The sequence below is a fragment of the Microcebus murinus genome, chromosome 5, assembly GCF_040939455.1.
Source record: "Microcebus murinus isolate Inina chromosome 5, M.murinus_Inina_mat1.0, whole genome shotgun sequence".
NCBI classification, from domain to species: Eukaryota; Metazoa; Chordata; class Mammalia; order Primates; family Cheirogaleidae; genus Microcebus; species Microcebus murinus.
Window position 1 is genome coordinate 14,590,608 of NC_134108.1, and position 23,239 is coordinate 14,613,846.

General features: G+C 45.4%; 1 protein-coding gene across 2 annotated transcripts in view; it reads right to left on the reverse strand.

Moving 5' to 3' along the window:
* MTHFD1L (methylenetetrahydrofolate dehydrogenase (NADP+ dependent) 1 like) overlaps nt 1–23,239 on the reverse strand; it is a 192,913-nt gene that overhangs the window by 34,092 nt on the left and 135,582 nt on the right. For both annotated transcript variants that reach the window (XM_076002865.1, XM_076002866.1), the window contains exons 25-26: nt 18,185–18,292; nt 15,519–15,671 (exon numbers count right to left, since the gene is read on the reverse strand). In XM_076002865.1, coding sequence (XP_075858980.1) covers nt 15,519–15,671; nt 18,185–18,292 — 261 coding nt within the window. The remainder of the gene's footprint in view (nt 1–15,518; nt 15,672–18,184; nt 18,293–23,239) is intronic.

Sequence of the window (23,239 nt, forward strand, 5' to 3'; positions counted from 1 at the left end):
CTTAAAAGCAAGCAAAACAAAACACATTTCTGCACAGCATGCCGACAGGCTTTCTATGAGATCAGAAATGCAGTCTCCGCCAGGACAAAGGCCAAGAACGAATGTGACAGACCCGAGCGTCAGAGCTCCCACACTGGGGCCCCTGCCCTGAGCCCCAGCCCGGCCCCGCCCCGCCCAATGGGATCTCCAGATACTCATCTCTCTGTCCAGGAGCTATTTATGTTTCATTAACACATCGACTCCCTAAGTTAGCTTAAGTGCTTACTAGGTACTGAAATGAAGCAGGAGAAGAGATAAAACCCAACCCCTCAGTACATAAGCCAGGGGTCCTCAAACTTTTTAAACAGGGGGCCAGTTCACTGTCCCTCAGACCATTGGAGGGCCGGACTATATTCTAAAAATCTATGAACAAATTCCTATGCACACTGCACATATTTTGAAGTAAAAAAACAAAAGGGCAAAAACACCCCCATGTGGCCCGCGGGCCGTAGTTTGAGGACGCCTGACATAAGCCATAGGTTGCCCCTGAATAGGAATGAAAATAAGGGTGCAGCCAGGTGTGGTGGCTCACATCCATAATCCCAGCACTCGGGGAGGCCAAGGCGGGAGGATCACTTGAGGCGGGAGTTTGAGACCAGCCTCGGCAACAGACTGAGATGCTGTCTCTATAATAAGAAAATGATAATAAAATAAGCGTTCTGCATAGCACTATCCTCAAAGGTAAGAATATTCCCTGGAGTGTTCTTATTGTGAAGGAAAAGGCAGAAATGCCATCTTTGTGTGTGTTTGTGTGTATGCGTTTGTGTGTCTGCTTTTGGCTGGGAGGGGTCTAGGTCTCTTGGTTCTTGGAGCCGTCTGAGGCAGCACTATTAGGGAGACAGTGAGGGATTCTGGGGCTCCTGGGGATTAATGTGGGTGCCACTGCGATTCACAGCCCCCATCAGCTTTCAGAGAGGCTCATGGGAGATTTGGGTACGTCGTAAGAATCAGGTCATGCAGATCCCAACTGTCCAATCAAAGTGGTTCCATAGTGACCTTTGAGCCACTAGGGAGGTCCCAATCCCTGCACTATAAAACAGGATGCAGGCCGGGCGCAGTGGCTTACGCCTGTAATCCTAGCACTCTGGGAGGCCGAGGTGGGCGGATTGCTCGAGGTCAGGAGTTCGAAACCAGCCTGAGCAAGAGCGAGACCCCGTCTCTACTATAAATAGAAAGAAATTAATTGGCCAACTAATATATATAGAAAATTAGCCGGGCATGGTGGCGCATGCCTGTAGTCCCAGCTACTCGGGAGGCTGAGGCAGCAGGATTGCTTGAGCCCAGGAGATTGAGGTTGCTGTGAGCTAGGCTGACGCCACAGCACTCACTCTAGCCTGAGCAACAAAGTGAGACTCTGTCTCAAAAAAATTAAAAAATAAAAAAATAAAAATAAAACAAGATGCAGACAATAACCAGTCCCTTTTTTGCCCCCTTCTTTTTGCTGTCCCTTTGCTGTGACAATGGGTCCGGTCGTCATCTGTAGCGTATGTATCATGCTCTGTACACCCGTATCTTGTCCTGCTCTATAATCCTATCTTTCTCTCCTCGATAAACCTCATTTTCTTGCTTGCCTAACTTTGCCGTGTCCAGTCATTGTTCGACCGTGAGCACCAAAAATCAACATTTTTTCACACTGAAATCTGACAGCACCATTATTATATTCTGCCTCCTAATCTTCTGTATGCCCATTCCAGAGGAGGGAGGTTTTCAGCAAAGAACATGAGGAGGCTTACCTTCCTGATTGACAGAAATCAGGATCATGGAAAATATATACAGAATAAGAGACAAGATTCAGTTAGAAAGTAGGCACCGGGCCCAGGCACCCTACAATTACTAGAGGCGAGCTGTTTATGAGTTACAGAGATTCTTGGCAATGAGAGCAAAGGAAAGATATTCAGCCCCAGGATATGCCTTGTTCATATGGAAAAGGAATTTAAACATTCCTTTATTCCTGCTTTATTCCCCTCATGCATTTCTACATTGTTGACATTTTGCTCATTTTTCTCCACTAAACACACCAGTTATTTCTCCAAGTCATTAAACATTTTAAACGTGTAATCGCTGTGTATCTTTAGAGACACTCAATCTGGCTACGAAACCATCTAAACATTATTATCTTTAACCCTCCTTTCAATGAGTCTTTTTGGATTACCCATTACATTTTGGGTAAAAGAAATGATTATTTGGGGCTAGAAAGATGTCAGCTCAGGCACTCAACAGAGAAGATACAGAAAAAATAAATAAAAGAAAATTACAATTCGAGATCTTTGAAGATTCACTGAACCACTGCAGGCAGAGTTTTTGTTGTTAAAGTAATGACATAGAGAGCAGCGACTGTACGTTGATAACACTCCGGAGGGAGGCCGGGAATGTCAGGGTGCGTGGCGAAGTAGACTCGTGCACTTCGGATGAACTAGAACACTCCATCACTGTCCTCAGCTTGAATTTGTAATCACAAAGAAGTGCTGGAGAAGGATTTATGGGCACATGTTTTTTCAGTCCTGCAAAGATTCCCCATCATGGTTCTCATGTACCATTAACTATTTACTGTCCAAAAAAGGGGAAGAATTCCACCTGAAGTTCTAATTGGTAAATTTTATTATTCTTACGAAACCATCTATTCTTTTCCCAGTGATGTGGCTGTAGCAGTCACTTTTTTTTTTCCTGTCTCAAATACTTCCTACTCCAAAGAAAGACATAAGGTTCCACTTTATGCTCAAAATGAAAACTAAAAATGCTCCAAGGAAGCTGAACAAATCTCCCATTGGAATCCTGTCGTTAGGTGGTTTGGTGTCTCTTCTTTCTCCTTCCAAAACGTTTCCATCTCAAAATAGGAGCACATTCCACTCTTTACGGCAAACTTATCAAAATTAAAATAACCTCCAGCTGCCAAAACAGCTTTAAGGAAAAAAGTCAGTTATGGTTCCCATAAGAAACAAAGAACTCCCAGCTATCTATGCAATGATTTTTGCCCACGGGAAAAGCATTTTTAATGAAATGATTTTTAAATGGCATAAAAAATTACAAATGAGTAATTCACTAACTTCATTTATGTATTAACTTGGGAGGGAATATCAACCCCATGGACTGGGGAGCTGGACTGACTGCCCTAAACTTGGAGAACTGAGTCCTTGTGAGTGGTGAAGTAAATGTCAGGACAAAACTAAAAACTGTCTCTTAATATGAGTGCTATGGTTGGGATTTACACTTGGATACTAAGGTACAAAAGAGAACTTTTCACCTATCTTTGTAATTTTATAGCTTTGATGACAACTTAAGTCTTGGAAGTAGAGTCAAGCATGCTATAAAAGAGAGCAAAGATAACGGAAACCCAGGCTACCGGTCGCAGTGGCCCTATAATCATTGCGACACGGCAGCAAACAGGTTGAAAGGTGGAGCATTCTGATGGATCAGAAATATTTGTATAAGTCGGACAATGCACGGCATCTCAGAAGACCTTCTTTATATGTAGGATAATTCTATCTGTATAATACAGTTTGAAATAATATTAAAAGCTTTTGACCTATCGCAAATAATAGCCCATTCAGCAACCGAATTATTGAGGGTTCATGACTAGATGCATATGGAAATATTATCTCAGGATTCCACACAGATCAACCCACCGTGCAGGAATGGCTCATTGTTCCCTCGGCCTGGCCTGGAGCTGCCAGTTCCAGTGCTTCTGGCCTTCCTATTTACCTAGGACAGGATCCTTCCCCTAGCCAGGCCCACACAGCCCAGGTAGGGGGAATGGCTGAAAGTTTTGCTTTTCTGCATTAAAGGCAGTGAGGAACGGCCCAGAGCCCTTGCCCAGTAGGCACACAGAAGGTGGCCTTGTACACATCCAGGGACCACCATTCACACAGCTGCTGCTAGGAACGGGGTCCCCAGAGCTATGCAACGGTCTGATCCCATCATTCCCTTGGTTAAGGGCTTCTGTGGCTCACCCCACTGGCTTTGGGGTCCAGCCCACTGCTACATGAAGTGTATCACCCTGCCCTCCCCCATAAACGCTGCTCTTTTTAGGAGACCACAGGGCACTCCTGGGCACAGAAGTGACCATCCTTCCTCTGTGTCCCTTTGCACCCTGCAACCGTGGGCTCTCTGCTTGCAAGCAGCAGCCTTCCTGCCTCCCCCAGCTGAGCCTGCAGGGCAGGGTCTGGGCCTCTTCCCTCTCGGTAACCTCAGTGCACGCTGCACAGGAGACGCGCAAGAGTATTTTCAACTGGAAGGGAATTCCAGGCTGCATAGCACCCCCAGTTTAGATAACTCCCCAGTTTTTAGCTCTGGCCTCTCCCCTGGACTCCAGAAGCTAATTTCTAACTGTCTGTTGGACAACCCCGCAGGAAGTCAAACAGGCACTCTACTGGCAGGGCGCTTGCCAGTCAACCTCTTCCCTGCAAGGCCGGTTTGCTGTCCTGGCTCTTCTGGGTCCATCTTTTCTGGGTCTCCAGGACTCACGTGGGCCTTCCTCACATTCCTCACTTGTCAGTTCCTGCGACTTCCCCTTCACCGAGTCTCCCGGCCACACACACCAACCTCTCCACTTACTGGCGAGAACGCCATTGCCCCCGCTGCGGGCTCTATACCCCTGCCCGGGGCCTTGGGACAGGCCTGAGGTCTCCTGCCTCTCTCCCTCCTTCCCTCAGGAGGGCACTGCCAGGTGGTCGTCCACCCACAGACACCCTCAAATGCCCTAGTATGTCATCCCAAGTCCCACCTGCTCAGCCTGCTTCCTGCCCAGCCCAGCCCACCCACCCACTGTGGTCTTTGCCATCTTTGAACATCTTTCGTCTTTTTCTTTTGGCAAGCAAATGACACTAACTGTATTTGCTTTAATTTTTCAGGTGTTGATGCCTTATTTATCCAAACATGCTGGTGCCACCTCAGGGGAACTCTCCTTTGCCACTTATTGCTATGGTCACTGGGCTGCACAAGGAGTGATGAGCTAGTCTATGCAAAGCGTTTGGAAGAGCATCTGACCTGTGGTAGGGACAGGCGATGCTGGTGACAATGCAGCCGGGCACACAGGTGCACATGTGGACACGCAGCGTCCACACACATGGCTGGACTGCCCAGCAATCAGACTTGCTGGGTGTGGTGTAATATTAAAGATATTTGATCTTTGTCCTCACAGGGCTCCTAAAACCCTAGAAATTTCCTGAGAGATAGGAGTGCCTTTTCCTATTCATAATGAGATCCTCTGATAACACCTGAGTTCATGCTAATGAGGTGACTTAGAGTGGGGCTCCCAGACGGCCTTAGGACGGAATGACCAAGTGATCAGAGGTCCTTCAGCCCCACCACCAACCTCCAGGAAAGGTGGGGCTTGGGGCCGGGAGATTAGGCTCCACAAAAACTCCTGAATGAGATTTGAAGAGCTTGCGTGTGCCAGGAGGGAGGCACATGTCAACTCCATAGGGACAGAAGCTCCTGCCCCCAGGGCCCTTCCAGACCTCGCCTTATGTACCTCGGCATCAGGCTGTCCACCCATATCCTTTATGACAAACTCCCTGAGTTCTGTGGGCCACACTAAGTTCCTGCGGCCTGGACTTGAGATTAGCATCTGAAGTGGGGCAGTCTTGTGGGACTGAGCCTGTAGCCTGTGGGATTGGACACCCTCTCTAGGTCGACAGTGCCAGAAGTGAATGGAATGATGGGATGCCCAGTTGGTGCTTGCTAGAGAATTGCTTAGAGTGTGGCGGACGAACCACCATGCGGCTGGTCACAGGAGTGCTCTGTGTTGAATGCAAAAGCACCAGGAAAAAAGAGTTTGCCCTTTTCCTTTATAGTGGGACATTCAACGTGTAGATCCGGATCTAAGCACATTAATAAAAATGTATCTGGGCTTTGCTTTTATAGTCTTGTTGGTCCGTAACTGGCTCGACAAGAAAGACTAGGGCACCGATCCCAAAAGGATGGAGTGAAGAGCAGATAGGATTTGTGAGCACTCGAGGCTCTCCTATTAGCTCCTTAAAAGATGTACTGTTCTAGACTTTTTTGAGCCTGGGATTTTGGTGCTCCTGAGTTTACGTGGCCAGTGGACTCCTTAAACATTCCCTTGCTCTCTGCAGAGCTGGCAGGCCACCAGCACGCTAAGTCGGCTCCTATGGTAGGTTCTACACTGGACTTCCAACCGTGGAAAGGTCAACAGAACTGAAGATACGGTCCCTACTGGGGTGGGACGGGGTTCCTGGATTAACAGCAGACACTGGGTAAGGTGACATGGGTAAAGTGAGAGGACCCCCAAAGGCAGGAACTGCAACTGACCTTAGCTGGGTGGAGCTGGTGGCACAAATGCAGAGGTGTGCCTGAGTGACAAATGGGGTGATGGAAATATATCCTGGTAGGTGTGCTGAGCACCCCATCCCCCAAACTCTAGTCCCACAGAAGGCTCGGGAGCCCAGGTGACGATGCATGCAGAGGACAGACACGGGTGAGTCTGGGAACCGGATGATGGGCTTGGAGCGCAAGGAAGCCCAGGGTAGGTAACATTAATGGGTCCTGAATCTCCTCACCGATCCTTGGGCTTGGGATGAGACTCATGCAGGAGACTGATGGCCTTGATGGCTTCAGCACCTTATGTCCCGAGCCCTGGGTGTCTTCCTTGGCAGCTTGTGGTACCTTTATGACAAATGGCTGGGGCGGCACACCTCACACACGCACCTCAGCAGGTTCTTATAGGGGAGTGGTGATGTGGTTATGAATTTTAATTCTGGATCTTCTGGGGACTTAATAAAATTCCTTCATTTAATCATTTAACCCAATATAAATTATTCCCTTAGACCTACTTTACACCTGTTCCCTGATTTTATTACACCAGTGAGTACAGCCAGATCTAATTAAAAGTTTTAAACCTTCAATGATACCCATAAAAAAGTATGTGATAACCAATTCTCTCAAAAGCAATTTCTTGCAAATATTTTCATTTACAGTGAGTACATTTTTCTCATATAACACAGTGGATAGATTCCCGGAAACTACAATTTTAAAGGGAAATGAGGTACCGTGTGACCCGGGAACTTAATTCTTGTTTATATTAATGAACCTATGGTAAAACTGGATTTGTTGTATAGAAGGACATTTTGCTTAAAGTGACCATTTCCAAGAACCTATCTATGACATTAGGCGAGGATTTACCATAATCTGATATTCACGGGTGGGTAGTTTAAAGAACATGTATACAGTTAAGCCTGCAAACTGCAGCGAGTTCCAGATTTTATCAGTTATGTTTCTCCACAAATTACAATTCCAGTTTTTAAAAGTTTACCTTTTCTTTTCATCCATCCTTCCCACTAAACCCTCAGACTGACTCTGAGGGTGGCCTGGCTGTCTACTTTGCAAAACTGGTATTTTGGTTTGCATTAATTTTATTCCCTTGCATAAATTGTTTAGCTGCTTCTGATCACAAGCCTCTTAGCGAAGACTGGGTTGCAGAGTATAATTATTTAACAAAGAGGCACAGAACACAGAGAAGCTCCAGGGGTACCCAATAATTTTACGGGTGCCTTTCCGAGGTTCTAAAGTGGAATATATCTTTGTTGTCAATTTTAGGCTATGAATCCAAACCAAGAACAGGGGAAAGGAAACAAGCTGGCTGCAGATGAAAGTGGAAGAAAACTGAGCCAATACCCCATCAATTGTTAGGAAAAATGATAGATTAATATGCTGATTGTGCGGCTGGACACAGAGGTATCACAAGCACCCTTTTTTACTTGTCTCTTTTTCCTTCTACCCTGAAGAGAAACACACACCCTTCTCCTAAGTACATCAATGGTAAAAAAGACAGAACCAGCACACGGGGATTGACAGCAGTGCATTGCAAATCCAACTCAACAGGATAAATATCTGCATATTTCTACTACTAAGTATTATTAGTCAGCGTATTTCCCTGGCTGAGACTGATTTCGCTTAAAGTCCTTTTGTATTTGTGCTAAAAATAAATCTGCATCCAACCAGGGGAGAAAAGATGCTTTAAACAAATGGATTGGACCTAGATGACCTCCTGTGTCAGAGAGGAAAACATCATTTTCATGAGTCACAGAGCTTTTTCCCCCTGATCAATAGGATACGCAGTTTCTGGAAATTGAGAACCACGATGGTCACCTTCCTTTCCCCCGAACACGCCACACTGAAGAGACAGGAACACTCCTCTCCTACTGGACGGATGCTGTGGGGGAAGGCGTGGCCACAGAGCAGTCAGGCGACCTGCTGCAGGGATGTCATGACACAGGAAGCTGCGCATGCCTGGGCCTGGGAACGGCCTGTTGGGAGGAAAGCGGGAAATTCTGATGCAGAGATAAGGAAGAGTGTGGGGAAAGGACCCAAGCTGGGTGGGAAGAAGGAACAAGATCCCAGGATTGCAGGGAAATGACACAGTGACACAGTGTGGGGCCAGCCTGGGAGGAGGGGCTGGGCGGGGCATGAGCTGCACCTGGCTTATGTCACACTAATCAGAGATTGCAGGTGTGCAGCCAAATCAAGGTCAAGGAACACGGGAGACAGGAAGGTCATCTGCAGAGACTTTTGTAAAACAAGCTAAGAGTTCCTTTGTTTGTTCGTGAGGGGAGAAGGTAGGGCGGTGGAGAGCGAGCCGAGAAAGGACGGGTAGATGCCGTCACAGGCAGCGTGCCCGCCGGGGGCTCGCGCTGGACGCCCGGGCTGACGCCGTGCGCATAATCTCATGTCACCGAGAGCGCTTTACTACATTACGGCCTATACGTCTCACTTAAGGTGCAGCCTGGGGAGCGAATGCTTGATTTTCTCACTATGTGGCTGGCCATAAATCTCCGGAAAATGTGAGGAGTCGTGCGTTTGATTTAAAGCTCCTCGGTCTGAATGAATCCACCTTCACGCCCGGCGGAGTGAAGCGAGCGTGTAATAGCCATGCATCCCCAATAGGGCCGGGACAAAGGGAGAAAGCGCCTCCCCACTGAGCTCGCAAAGAACCTCACCACTGACCCGAATCAGATCCAGCAGGAAGCGAAACATTCAGTACATACTTTTACTAGAGGGAGGAGAACTGAATCGTGAGAACCAACAGCCTGGCAGCCACTCTGCCCGGTGGGGCCACGGCTTTCTTTTCGCCCCCCGGGCTCTGGTCCTGCACCACTCTGCACCCAGCATTGGCTGTGGATGATGTCGCTGGTGCCCCAGCACGCTCCGGCAGTGTCCTGCTCTCCAGGGTCCAGCCGGGCCATGACATCAGCGGTGCGCCAGGGCAGAGATGTGGCCAGGCCAGGTCACACGGAGTGGAGGAGACAAAGGCCAAGCCGGCCAAATACACTTCTAGTTTGACTACAGGTCTTTTAGTCCCTTGTTCCTGGACAGACTTCCACCTTGTGATGGGTCCAGCCCAGGCCAATCCCAACAGGAGGAAAATAAAGAAGTGTGTGTACCCATGCTGTGCCGCCTTCACTTTCTGCCCCAGAAAGGGCACAGGGACCAAAGCGAGGGGTTATAGGAAGACAGAGGGAAGGACACCTCCCAGGGATAAGCACAGCACAAGGCCAGGCCAGGGGTTCGGGGCTGCTGGGTCTTACAGTGGCCCCAGGCACCACACATCTCTCTCCTGTATCTGGGGGACAGAGCACAAATGGTCTGTTTCTCTAGAGTCCCAGGAGCCACCCTGTTCCCCAAAACACCCTAAATGGCATTGACCACCACCTAAATGCCACAGGACAGCTTCACCCATTCTGGGTAAATGCCAGGCTGTTTAACCCTCAGAATGCAACCCAGAGTTTGTCATATATAGTAGCTTAACTATATGTCCCAGATTTGTCGATGAAAAGAAGAGTTCATGTTTTAAGCTCTTCAAGAGCTTCTCTGACTGTCTCAATGCAATGTCAAAGGAATGGACATCTGCTAAGAACTCACACTTGGTCAGACACCTCCCTGTGCCAAGTGTCTTGAAAATGCATCGCTGTTTTAGAAAGCACTGTGAGCAGAAAGGGGTCATGCATCCAATTCTGACCCCAAAACAGTTTGCAAGAAGGGCCCAGGTGCAAATTAACATGGGGAAAAAAACAATCTTGCCTTTCCTTAGGAAAATTTGAGGTTCACAAACATTAGTCAAATCTACATGAACCACACTCAGGAGTACATTTTTTTTTTTTTTTTTTTTTGAGACAGAGTCTGCCTCTGTCACCTGGGCTAGAATAGACAGCCATGGCATCAGCCTAGCTCACAGCAACCTCAAACTCCTGGGTTCAAGTCATCCTCCTGCCTCAGCCTCCCCAGTAGCTGGGACTACAGATATGTGCCACCACACTTGGCTAATTTTTCTTTTTTTTTTGGTAGAGACAGGGTCTCACTCTTGCTCAGGCTGATCTTGAATTTCTGAGCTCAAGCCAGCTTCCCGCCTCAGCCTCCCAGAGTGCTAGGATTACAGGCGTGAGCCACCTCGCCCGGCCAGAAGGAGTGCATTTTTATAGGAACGTTCTAGCTTGTCTGTCCTTTCTTCACTGTGCTACCTTTTGAGGTGCTGAAGCACTGCAAGACGGCCAGGACGGGCCAGGCGACGCCTCACGTGCTGCACGTGTGTTCTGACTCTCTGGCAACTCTTTGGCTTGAGTTAAACATTTTCCCCAAGTACTTGTATTACCATTTATCATCTTCCCATTTATTGCATTTTCATGTTATAAAAGTGATATATGCCCAATGTAGTAACCTGAACTACACAGGAAAAGTAAAGAAAAGGAAAAAAGCTACTCATAATATCACTGTCCAATGTTAAGGCTTTGGTGTTGTCTTTACAGACTTTTTCTATGTGGAATGTAATTTACTTCTCCATAATATCACTTCATATACTTTGCTTACATATTAGTATTTTTATGTGATGAAATTTATGCCAACTGAGTAAACAGTCCTCGTAAATTATAAAAACTTAAAGAAAATATCAAAACAATGTGACCACAAGACAAAGACCACCTACCACTAAATTTTTTTTTTTTTTTGGCATGAGATTGTTTTTTGAGAAGTTTTATAAACTCTTGGGTTTATTGAACACTATAAACCCTAAGCTTTGAGAGAGAATTCTGGAAACATACCATAACAGGGTAATTTTTAGAATATAGGGTTGGAAAATCTTAAAAAAAAAAAAACACCCCAACGTGTTCTTTTCTTCCCAGATGAAAGCTCTACACTGGATAAATTATTTCTTTCAAAAAGACATACTATGTGTTGTGATGGTTGGGAATCTTGTACTATTTCCTAGCTTTCAATAATATGCTGGAAAAAAACACATGAGTATATCATCAAACAGAGACAAGAATACCTATGAAGCCTACTGGGAATGCATAGTTATTTAAGGACAAAGGAGCTACCTTAAAGTAATATGGAGAACACTGCGAATGTATCTGAGAACGGCAGCGCAGGGCACAGATGCCCACGAGCTGGGAATCCTCACACGGATCACTTCTGTGAAGAACAGCATGGTGACTCGAAACACACCGGGGAAGCTGCTACACCGGGTAATGGCATTTATGATTATTATTCGATTGTGTTGCCCAATGTTAAAGCACTACCTAAATAGAACATGATGAAATAATTCACTGGTAGAAAAAATTTGGCCTCCAAGTAAAGATGGAAAGTAAAAGTAAATATTTAGAAAGCTAAATCTGGAGGGGGAAAAGGCTGGACTGTCCAGCGTCTCACCACGCCAACTCCCACAGTCAGCGACGCTGGGGGTGATCATTGTTTGAGGAGGGGCTCGCTCGGGTTGGGATTCTCCACTTTTAGACCTGCGAGGTAGGCAGAGGCAAGGGGGGCTCCCTGCCTCCCTTGAGGACATTGCAAGAGGGGATTTCTTTCGTTGTTATAAAGCCCACGGCGTTCTGTCTTGCACAGTTTTGCTCGATAGTCCACCCCAAGGCCCCGGCGGGAAGGACTGGATCTCGCTCATTCATCTCCCTCCGTGTGGTCTGCGGCCCTGCCTGCCGTGGGCATTTAGCAACAGTTTGCGGAATGAATGCATGAACACTGCAGAAGAATGGGGAAGCCTTCTAATTTTTTGAGGTCTCAGTTTGGACTGTCTTTCTGGAGTAGATAGAGGAATGTGTACTTCAACGGCACTCTGATGAGCCCACGTTGAGTGACTAAGCACAACAGTGACTCATTTTGCTAGAATTTTCCCACCTGCAGGAACCAGCTCCGCCCACCTTGTCCCCATTCCCCTGACCCTTGGTCAGCTCAGCAGGAAATTGCCGTCCTGTCTCCACCGCGGGTGACGAATGTGCAAAGCATTCCAGCCAACGGTGCCAGCGCCTGGAATGGGCCTAAGTAAAAGTAAATACCAGCCCTTATTAGGAGATCCTGGCTCCCCGCGCACACTGTCCCCGCCGCACGCAGCTTCCTGCTCTGTCATAGAAAGCGGCCCTCTGAGGCCACCACCCCCGGGGACGGTTTCCTGACCTCCAGGAACTTCTTTAGTCAGGCATCACACTTCCTTCCTCACGCCTCACACGATTGTGTCAGCAGGATTTTGCCACGCTGTGTTGACGCTCCCGGGGACCCTGCCCCGTGGCCGGGGGTGGAACCCGGCCAAGCGCTGTGAGGATGAGACAGTGATGGCACAAGGCACCGAGGCCACTTCAGGGACCCAGGGGCTGCGGCCGCTCCATTCCACACGTCCATTTTCTACCTCGTCACAGTTCCCAGTGACATCAAGAGCGGCACCGCCCTAGTGTTCAGTCGCAATCCCAGGCTGACGGGATCCTGATGTTCCAGAACTGTTTGGTCTTTACCTGGCACTGGCTGTGGTGGTGTTAGCTGGGGCGGGAGGAGATTCATATTATACATTTCTATTGTATATAAGATTTTAAATTATATTGTGGCTTTTATTCGATGACTGGTAAATGTTCAGAAATGAATTAAAGTATCAACCAAAAGCACAATTTTTACACCAAGCCATTTTCTTTGTCCATTTAATTCTATCTACCTCTGCTGGCTGAAGCGGATTAGAGCCGCGAAAGCTTCTGCATGTCCGGGCTCCCCGTCCCCGTGAGCAGAGTGCCGCGTGCACACTGGCAGAATGAGCGAATTTGTTGGGTGAACTATCCTGGATTTCGAATCTGCCTGGGCAAGACAGGACCCATTAGGACTGTGGCTAACCTTCTAAGTTATGCACCGTCTCATGCTCTGTGTGGGCGCCCCGCTGCCCTGGGTCTCCCCTGGCACTCCTCTCTCCCGGCCTGTACTACCTGGCTGTCCCCTTGCCCCTAAGCTAAGGCCTTCGCCAACTAAAGCCCAGGAGTGCAGTGGCCACCACGGAGGCCATTCTAAGGAATAGAAAGCAAGCTCTTCTTATACCCTTTTTTGTTAACTGAGGTATAATTCAATTATACACAATAAAACTCACCTTTTTAGGTGAGTTTTGGATGAGTTTGGATACAGTCAGGGAACCCCCACCACAATCAAAATATACAGTAATCCCATCATTGCACCCCTTTATAGTCAACCCCGTTCTCCAATCTCCAACTGCTAGCAACCAACCACTGATCTGAATTGTATGCCCGAAACTGTCATTCACAACTCTTTTTATTTGAACCCTTCCCCATCACCATCCAGAGTCACCAAGCTAGGACAGCCCCTTTACCCTAATCTTCACCTGTAAGTAGCTGGGTCTCACTCTATCGCCCAGGTGGGAGAGCAGTGGTGCAATCACAGCTCACTGCAACCTTGAACTCCTGGGCTCAAGAGATCCTCCTACCTCAGTCTCCTGAGGAGCTGGGACTACAGGCACATGCCACTACACCTGGCTAATTTTTTAATTTCTGTAGAGATGGGGTCTCCCTATGTTGCTCAGGCTGGTCTTGAACTCTTGGCCTCAACCAATCTTCTCGGCTCAGGCTCCCAAAGTGCTGGGATGACAGGTGTGAGTCACCATGCCTGGCTGGTAGCTACTTTTAAAATATGTCTCAAATTCACCTCCACTGTCCTTATCTGCAGTGCTGTTCTAGATTGCCTCTGGCCCCAGCCTACGTAACCCGTCTCCCTGGGTCTGGTTCTCTTTCCTCTAAACACTTTCCACATTGCTGCCAGAGCTATTTTTCTAAAATACACATCAGACCACGTTCTTATTATTATTTTAAAAACCCAAAAACTAAAAAACAAACCAAGAAACAAACAAAAAAACCTCCATCCTATAGTGGCTCCCCAGTGTGTACGGGATGAAGTCCAAGTTCCTTAAGATGGCATTCAAGAACCTTAACAATTTGGCCCTGTTCTGCTCTCCCAATCCCATTTTTCAGCCTCCCTACCCCATCCAACTCTGGCCACACTGGACCACCCCAGTAAGGGACATCATGTCCTTTTGTGCCTTTGAGTCAAAACTCACTCTGCTTTTCCAGTTCAGAGGTTGAGGCCTTCATGAAGCCTTCTCCAGTCTCCTCTTCCTCCATGCCCCCTTCCCCTGGTAGAACTAGCTGTTGCCTCCCTGGGCGCTCAGGGCACCGAAGGCCAACACAGCAGCACTGCGCAGGTGCTCTGCACGTGCAAGTCTCACACTTCTCACCTGAAAGTCCCCGTGCCTCACATGAAGAACGCAAAAAATGCTTGTTGAAAACATTTTGTCCAATATTGGATGAAATGGTGTAAATATCAAGGCAAGAGTTCTGCACTCTTTGCCTATCCAATGCTTGTCTGCATAATAGAGCCACATGGCTTCTCACCAAAAATTGTTACAATGTGTTCTGTTTGGGCTCAGATGAGTCTGTAATAATAATAGTATTATTGAGGAGAAAGAGGAGAAGTTAGAATTTTTTTGGTCTAAACCTAATCCAGGAGCACTTCCATGACAAGAAGTCAAGTGTAGGCCACTGGCATGCACCAAGAGAAGGCTGTCGTTGTGTGGCTCCAATGAAGTAGTTGATGTATGAAGCCCATCACCATGGATTTTAAGTGCTTTCATAAGCTTTTATTTCTCTTCTCATTTCCTTTCCCCCATAGATTACCTGAAATAACATAATAATCATCTAACAGCAATGCAGTCCCATTACAACAACGTCAAAAATGAGAACGGGTGTGATTCACTGATTTTCTAAACCAGAGCTTCCACCTGATGTGCTGGGGAAGAGGGTGGCGCGCTGGGCTGGTCCTGTCCAGCAGGGGCAGTTGCCTCCACCCCCCACCGAGGTACAATGTCATCGCCCTGAGAGCCACGACGGGACGAAGGCTGAGAAGCCGTGTCCTAAGTCATTCTATCACTCATGCAGCAGACTGAATTCTCCCAGCTATTCTCTTCCTCGTCTTAGGAGGGGAACAGTTTTGACCCCGTGCCTCCTGAGCACATGATCTGAAAAACGACAACCCAAACCACAATGGCAGAGGTGGTTGGGTTTTCTTTTTGCTGGAAGGAGCAAATACTATGCTATTAATTACTCCCTAGTACATGATTGGCAAAGAGTTGGCAGAGCATAATGGTTTTAGGCCCCACGACAACACAGAACCGGGAGGGTTTTTGGAGAATGTCACTCACTCACCGTTCCGACCAAAGGGTAAATGAACCCGGCGCCTATGCTGGCCCGGACGTCACTGATGGGTAAGATGAAATCCCTCGGCACACCCTTTTTGTCAGGTTGGTGAGACAGAGAGAGGTGGGTCTTTGCCATGCAGATGGGCAAATTTCCAAAACCCTGGAAGAGAGGAAAGGAAAGGAAATGTGTTCATTGCCACAGATGTTAGTCTCCTGTGCTTGCTGAATTGGCACTGTATACAATCTCTGCAGCAACAGGACGTTGGCTCAGATCCAGGAACACACAGTAGCTGCCCGTTACTACTTGTTCATTAAACAAGAAGTTCAGGATAAAACTCATCAAGTTCAGGATAAAACTCATCTCCACGTGATCGTCACTGAGCAGGTTGAGGATGACTATTGTTTATTTTGGCGGTTCTCTTTAAGATAAGGCAGCATGACCCGAGCACGGTTGGTGAAAGCACGGCTATTTTCCGGCAAAGCAGCTATAGAAACCGCTTTCCAAGGAAGGCTATTAGTATCCGGGACCTAGCAAGGTAGTCTGGAGAAAGGCTCCGGAATGAGGCTTTTTAGGCATGTTGTTCACTCATTCTTGGAATCTGTCGGGAAGCAAAGGGCCCTTTTGTGCTGTGTATGAATCATGCCTGTTTGATCTGCGATTATATTATAGGAACTAAGATGAGGTCACTATTTAAGCCTCTTATTTTTAAGGACCAAAGTCTAGGCCTGACCCAGAGTTACAAAGGTGAAAGGGCAGGAAGTCACATGTGGTGTCTCACAAAAAGGACAGTGTCTTCGAAGCCTAGATCTGATTAAATGGCACACAGTGTTCCTTTAGAGATTTTGTTAATTAATTGCAACCACATACTTGACACTTAACTTTTAAGGAATATTCCCTTGGTAGATGGAGATAAAGGGGATGCAATCTTCAGAGGTAACCCACATAGAATTTATTATTCAGCCTCAAACTATTTGGAAGATTTTAGAATCTTTATCAGTAGGGGAGGGGGTGGCTGTTGGAGCCATTCTCTTTTGGAAACCTCTGCTCTTATAGTCTGATACGAATTTTTCTGAGAGACAATCACAACTGCCCTACAGAAATGGTGCCAGAATTTGGGATTTCAGAAATCAGGCAAATATTAAAATAATTTCTATCAACTGATATAGGTTTGCCAATTGAAAATTTTTGTGAGTAGGGATAGCAACAACAACAAAAAAAGCAACCAATGTGCCACACACCATCACCCCATTATGTAATAAAAGAAAGCACATTTTAAAACTAATAAGAGAGAAAATATTTAATATTAGAATTAATAGTAGTCCTAAATAGCATGATTAAAAACTCATGGAAAACAAACAAAGCAACCTCATGACAATGACCTTGTTTTACTCAGTTCATTTCACATGAATGAAAAAAATCTCACAATGCCAGTGTACAAAGCAGTGTCTGGAAATCCTTTCTGTGGCAGATAAGCTGAGACCATACATGGGAAATTCTAAGAAAAACTGAGTTGCTGACTATCTTATTAAACCTGGGAGAATACCCTGGTTGGCAATGGTAGTATTTAACAATAGATTAAACAGGATTTACAAATAGGATTAAGGAGTTGAAGAATTAAGAAAAAGGAGATCAGTGCTGCCCATATTGAAGCTCTCTTGCTAGCAAGCTCCTTTCCTTTCCTTTCCCTTTCCCTTTCCCCTTTTTTTTCTTCTTTCCTGTTGGAGACAGAGTCTTTGCTCTGTCATCCAAGCTGGAGTGCAGTGGTGTTATCATAGCTCACTGCAACCTCAAACTCCTGGGCTCAAGTAATCCTCCTGCCTCAACCTCCAGTAGCTGGGACTACAAATGCGCACCACAACATGCGGCAAATTAAAAAAATATTATTTTTGTAGAGATGAGGTCTTACTTTGTTGTCCAAGCTGGTCTTGGACTTGAGTGCTGGGATTACAGGCTTGAGCCACCCCGCCCAGTCTTCCAGCAAGCTCTTAAAGCACTCTGACTTCTATTTTATTATGCAAAACTGGACGGGGCACTGAGCACACACTCCTTTTGGTCAGGGCGGCTGAATGCTCTGTGAGGGAGTCAACTGATTTATAGGACTAGGTGACTTCGCTGCTGGGGCACAGCCATCCTCACAGCTGCCTGCCAACTTGCCCTTGTCATTGCCTAGAGGTAGATGATGATGCAGCCTTCAAACTCAGTGGACAATTTCATCAAGAAGCCAACGAACCACCATCTTCATACACTGTGCTCCTGTTTGCCTAACCTGGCAATACACTGACATTTTTAAGGTAGTAAGAGGCCTGCTCTTTAAGAAAGAGGAAGCACTACAAATCACCTAACCTGAAGCCGCAGGTGCACACCAAAGGACAGTTTCGGTTTCTGGCTGAGTTGGGGGGGAATCAAGATCACACATCGCATAGAAACATAGACACCGCCCATGTCAGACACATCACAGAAGTCAGTGATCCATGTATCAGAGGACATGTGCCTTCACCATATGTTCTCAATACCGTCAACAGTCTCTACCCAGGATATTCCTTCCATCTTTATTAACCATAATGTAGACTAAGCAAAGTTTGGCTGGTCAGACATATACCACAAGTCTTCAAGTCGAGGTGAGTATTTTGACAGGCAAAGGTGGATTTATTCCCTAAAAGTGCAAGTTTTACCTGTTCAGTATAACGATCTATTTTGGATTGTGCAGTAGGAGATAGTTCGATATCTTTGGCTCCATAGACAGCCTGGGCAATGGTTCTTATCTTTTCCACAATTGGAAGCTGAAGAAACACAAAAGATAACAAAATTGTTAAGGAATTAAGGGAAAGCTTAGTGAGATTTTACTGAGATTTTCTGTAATTACTTAAAATTCCCTAAGGGAGTACCACCTCAGCAACTGCAGCACTTGTAGCAAATCCTCTTTTCTCTATCATTCTTAAAGCACTGAAATTTTAAGATCAGATGTCAACTAGCAAACAAGAAGCCTTAGATGTTCAGCTAATTTAGAGGCTGCTTATCTAGTTATAAATCATTTTTACCCATTGCAGCATTTTAAAAAATGTAGTTTATACTATCCTTTTTAATGACCATGTACATTAGAGCAGAAGTCTCCTAACTAAATTGTTAGTGCTGATTTTTAAGTGGGTCTGAATAGTGGTTTATAGCATGGTTAAAGAAAAGATAGCAATGCTAAAGAACGGGCATATTTTTTGCGAGCAGGAATGGGTTGAGATTTTAATATAAATGCTGATGTGATCAAACACGTTATTGGAAAATTAGAAGTTGAACTTACTGTCACTTTAACAAATTATAAGAAATCACGCAGCCTGGGAAAAATGTGAGAAGACTAGAAATGGGCAAATAAATGTGAGCGGGGAGATGATTTCCATAATGCTGCATAGAAATCCTGCATGCAGATTGCTGGTCACATACACAAAGTGACCTTAAGAAACAAGAATGGTTCATTAGGAAAGGAATATTCCACAGACACAGTGATTCTTAATTGAAGAAAAATTTTCATAATTTTACCATGGGTAGAAAAGACATAGGCATGATGCAGTTAGTGGATTTACTATTTGGTGAATAAGTGCTGAATCAAGTGCTAATGAAATGATGTCAACTAAGTGGCAGAAGTCTCTTGGGCCTGCCACAAGGACTTTGCTTGGCAATGGCAAATGGCATCTGTATGAATTACTGTTGATACAGTAGAGTTACCCAACAAGAGAAAATAAAAGTTAGTACTTTCCACCCTCCCAACCCTGACAGAACTCAAAATTGCTTTAAAGCGTGTTTTTCATTACAATAGTTTTTATTACTGTAGAGTTATTCTGTGGTCTGGAACCTAAATATTGGACAATTTAACAAATAAAAAAGAATAAAGGCGCACGCCATTGTAGCCTTTCATTGAAGGGCATAAAAGGGGCAGAATCAATGGAGAAAAATATTACTTTGTTCATGGAAAGGAGACTCAATACTGTACAGACGTCAGTTCTCTTAAACTTACCCCATTAGTTCCATGCAACTCCAATAAAATTCCCCAGATCACTTTTGCTTACTTGGCCAACTAGTTCTAAAACTCATCATGAAGAGTAAAGGCATAAACAGGTAAGATAACTTAAAAAAATAAATAAAAAAAAGGACTTCTCTGCCAGGTATCAATCATATCATGAAATTATGCTAATTAATCCCGTGAGTACTAGCATGGGAATTGACAAATTAATCAATGAAACAGACTAAAGAACCCAGAAAGACGTCTCAGCAGGTGTAGGACAGTATATCATGGAAATGACACCAATCAACCGAGAAAGGGCTGACTACTCAATGACTTTTGGATGGAGAGAAATAAAATCAGGTTCCTACCACACGCCAGGTCCCCATATAAATCCAGTATGGAACAAAGACCTAAACTTGACAAATAAAACTCTAGATATTAGTAGAAAACAGTGGGAACTCTATCATCCCGTGGTAGGGAGGGATTTCTTAAATGAGGCAACAACAGAATAAGCCATAAAGGAAATGATTTATAGTTTGACTACATCAAAATTTAAATTTTTTTTAAAAAAATACAGTATTATTTAATAATGGACAAAAGGAGTGACTAGTAACCATATGAAAAATTGTTCCACCTCATTTGTATTAAAAAATGCAAATTAAAATGATGAAAACTAAATTCATGCTCATTAAACCAGCAAAACTGTAAAGTAGATATTACAATATCAGCTGTAGGTAAAGATGTGAGGAAATGTGCTCTTGCCTTGGTTGACATTCTAAGCTAACCAAGAATGACAACTTCCTAACCGGTCTCTTCACTTCTAACACCCTTTACTGCAAGGCTAACCTTCCTGACATATAACTAAGCAAGAAGAATTCCCCCATCTTCAGCTCTCCATGGTCTACTGAAGAACAAAATCTAGTTCTAATATGTAAGCATCTGCACAATAGGTCCTCTGAAGCATAAGTAGATAACTCCCTGTATCTTCACATTTCTCCCCATCTTCTTGCACCTGGGCCCTGCACATAAAGCCTCTTTCCCTGTACTCTTCAAAGACCAACCTTGGCTAAAACTCTCTAAGCTCTCTCTAAGATCGATCCCAAAGGCCACCTCCTATGGATCCCCCTCAGCAGCTGTGAGCATTCTCTTCTTCGATGTGCAGATGCCCTGGTGACCTCTCACCTGCTGATTCAGAGGACAGAGGTTCAACAGGGCCTGGTGAGTGGCTGCTAGAGAAGCTCATGCTATTTGGGGGAGTGCTGATGGAGCCCAAGTCGTTAACAGTCCCAGGACACCCAGCAGGACCAAACTCTGACACTGAACTCTGCTGGGGTAAAAGGGGCCTTTTGTAAACCATATCGTATGACAAATTGAAGAATCTCCTACTCTAGAAGGGACAAGTCTGGAAAGAAGTTATCATTATTTCGAGGAAGGCAGAATGTGAACCAAGGCACAAAAGTGAGGAGGAAGGAATTTTTAGCTCAATGATTAAGGAAGAACTGTAATAACCAAAGCTCTCTCACTAAGCAGTGATCTGTTCACTCCAGGTGTGTTCGCTATAAGCTGAATACAGTGCCGAGATTGTTGTAGAAAGAGTCCCTGCTCAAGTGCAAAGCTGAGGCTGGGCTAGAGAGAGAACCTTGACAGTAACTTCTAACGTAGAAGATTCAGTGTTCAAATCAGCTGCAGAATAAAGCATGGCTTATAAATTCTTTGAGGTCAAGGACCATCTCTTGTTTACCTAGAGGTGGGGTATATTACAACCCCTGGCATATATATTGGGCTATCAAGGAAGAATTGAACAAATGAATGACTATTTCTAAATTCCCTATTGGCTAAGCATGGGTTTCATACTGCAGCTAACAGGGAGAGAGGACATTTTCCATGAATCTTAGATCTCATCCATCAGCATATGTTGCTGGGCACTGAAGTGCTTGATATGGACACCATACTGAAGCCATCATGAGCTCCTCTGCTGGTCAATAAATATCAGGCAAGGAGCAAGCCTTTTTTGTTTGGTTGTTTTTGTTTTTGAGATAGAGTCTTGCTCTGTGACCCCGACAAGAGTGCAGTGGCATCATCATAGCTCACTGCTACTTCAAACTCCTGAGCTCAAGGATCCTCCTGCCTTGGCCTCCCAAGTAGCTGGGACTACAGGCATGCATCAACACACCTGGGTGATTATTTTTTAGTAGAGACTGGGTCTCACTCTTCGTCAGGCTGGTCTCGAACTCCTGAGCTCAAGCAGTGCTTCGGCCTTGGCCTTCCAGAGTGCTAGGATTACAGGCGTGAGCCACCATGCCCGGCTGGAGCAACCCATTTTAAGAAATATTAATAAAAGTTGTCAGGGTGCTGGAAGATGTTTCTAGCAGGAAAGGAGCCACATGGCAAGTGCAGGGACCACGCTTTGTCAGGGGAAGTCAGCTCCCAGGATATCTGTTCCCTAAGCAGTGTTAACAGTGGTTCCTGGGAACCAGGAAATGTTCTCGTTGCACTCAGTCTCTGGCCTGTGTGTGCCTCCCCCAGCTCGGCCACTCCCTCCATGGGCTTTGCACAAAGAAGCCTGGCGGCTGTGTGGGGCAGGAAGGCTAAGAGAGAACACAGCCCCTGCTGATAGTTAAATAATGTGGCTGCTCTGATGATGTTTCCTCCTTCCTAGAAGGGGGATGTGAATTACTCCATTTGTATCATTGAATTACACACATAGAAGCAGTGCAAAGCAAGCCAACATAACTCTGCGCTGTACAAACCTCCAGTAATACTATTACAGAGTGAGGTGGTAGGGTGAATGAAAGAACTGTGGTTTCTCTGGAAGCACAATAAAACAACAATATGTTACTACCCACAATATATTTAAAGAACAGAACATATTCTATATTGAACTCTAGATCATGATTCAAAAATAAAGAGTGACTATGGTTTTTCTATCAAGATAATTATTAAGGAAAAATGGCTGGGTGTGGTGGCTCACACCTATAATCCTAGCACTCTGGGAGGCTGAGGCGGGCGGATTGCTAGAGGTCAGGAGTTCAAAACCAGCCTGAGCAAGAGCAAGAACCCATCTCTACTATAAATAGAAAGAAATTAATTGGACAACTAATATATATAGAAAAAAAAAATTAGCCGGGCATGGTGGCGCATGCCTGTAGTCCCAGCTACTCGGGAGGCTGAGGCAGCAGAATCGCTTGAGCCCAGGAGTTTGAGGTTGCTGTGAGCTAGGCTGACACCATGGCACTCTAGCCTGGGCAACAGAGCAAGACTCTGTCTCAAAAGATAATTATTAAAGAAAAACTCACTTGGGAACAAAATAATAGCAAATTAATGACTAGAGAAGGAATTACTGTGAGTGGGTATCTGATTTATTATTATTTTGAAACATGAAATTATTTTATTTCAAGAAATATATTTTTAAATTTTAATTGTGGTAAAATACATTTAACATATCACTTACCATCTTAACCATTTTCTAAGTATATAGTTCAGTAGTGTTAAGTACATTCACACTGTTGCATAACCAAACCCCAGGACGTCTCCTCTAGCAAAACTGAAACTCTCCACTCCCGCAGGCCCCAGCCCTTGACACTTACCATTCTACTCTGTGTCTTTATGAGGCAGACAACTCTAAGTACCTCATACAAGTGGAACCATACAATATTTATTCATTTAGCATAATGTCCTCAAGTTCATCCACGTTGTGGCAGGTGTCAGAATTTCCTTCCTCCTTAAGGCTGGATGA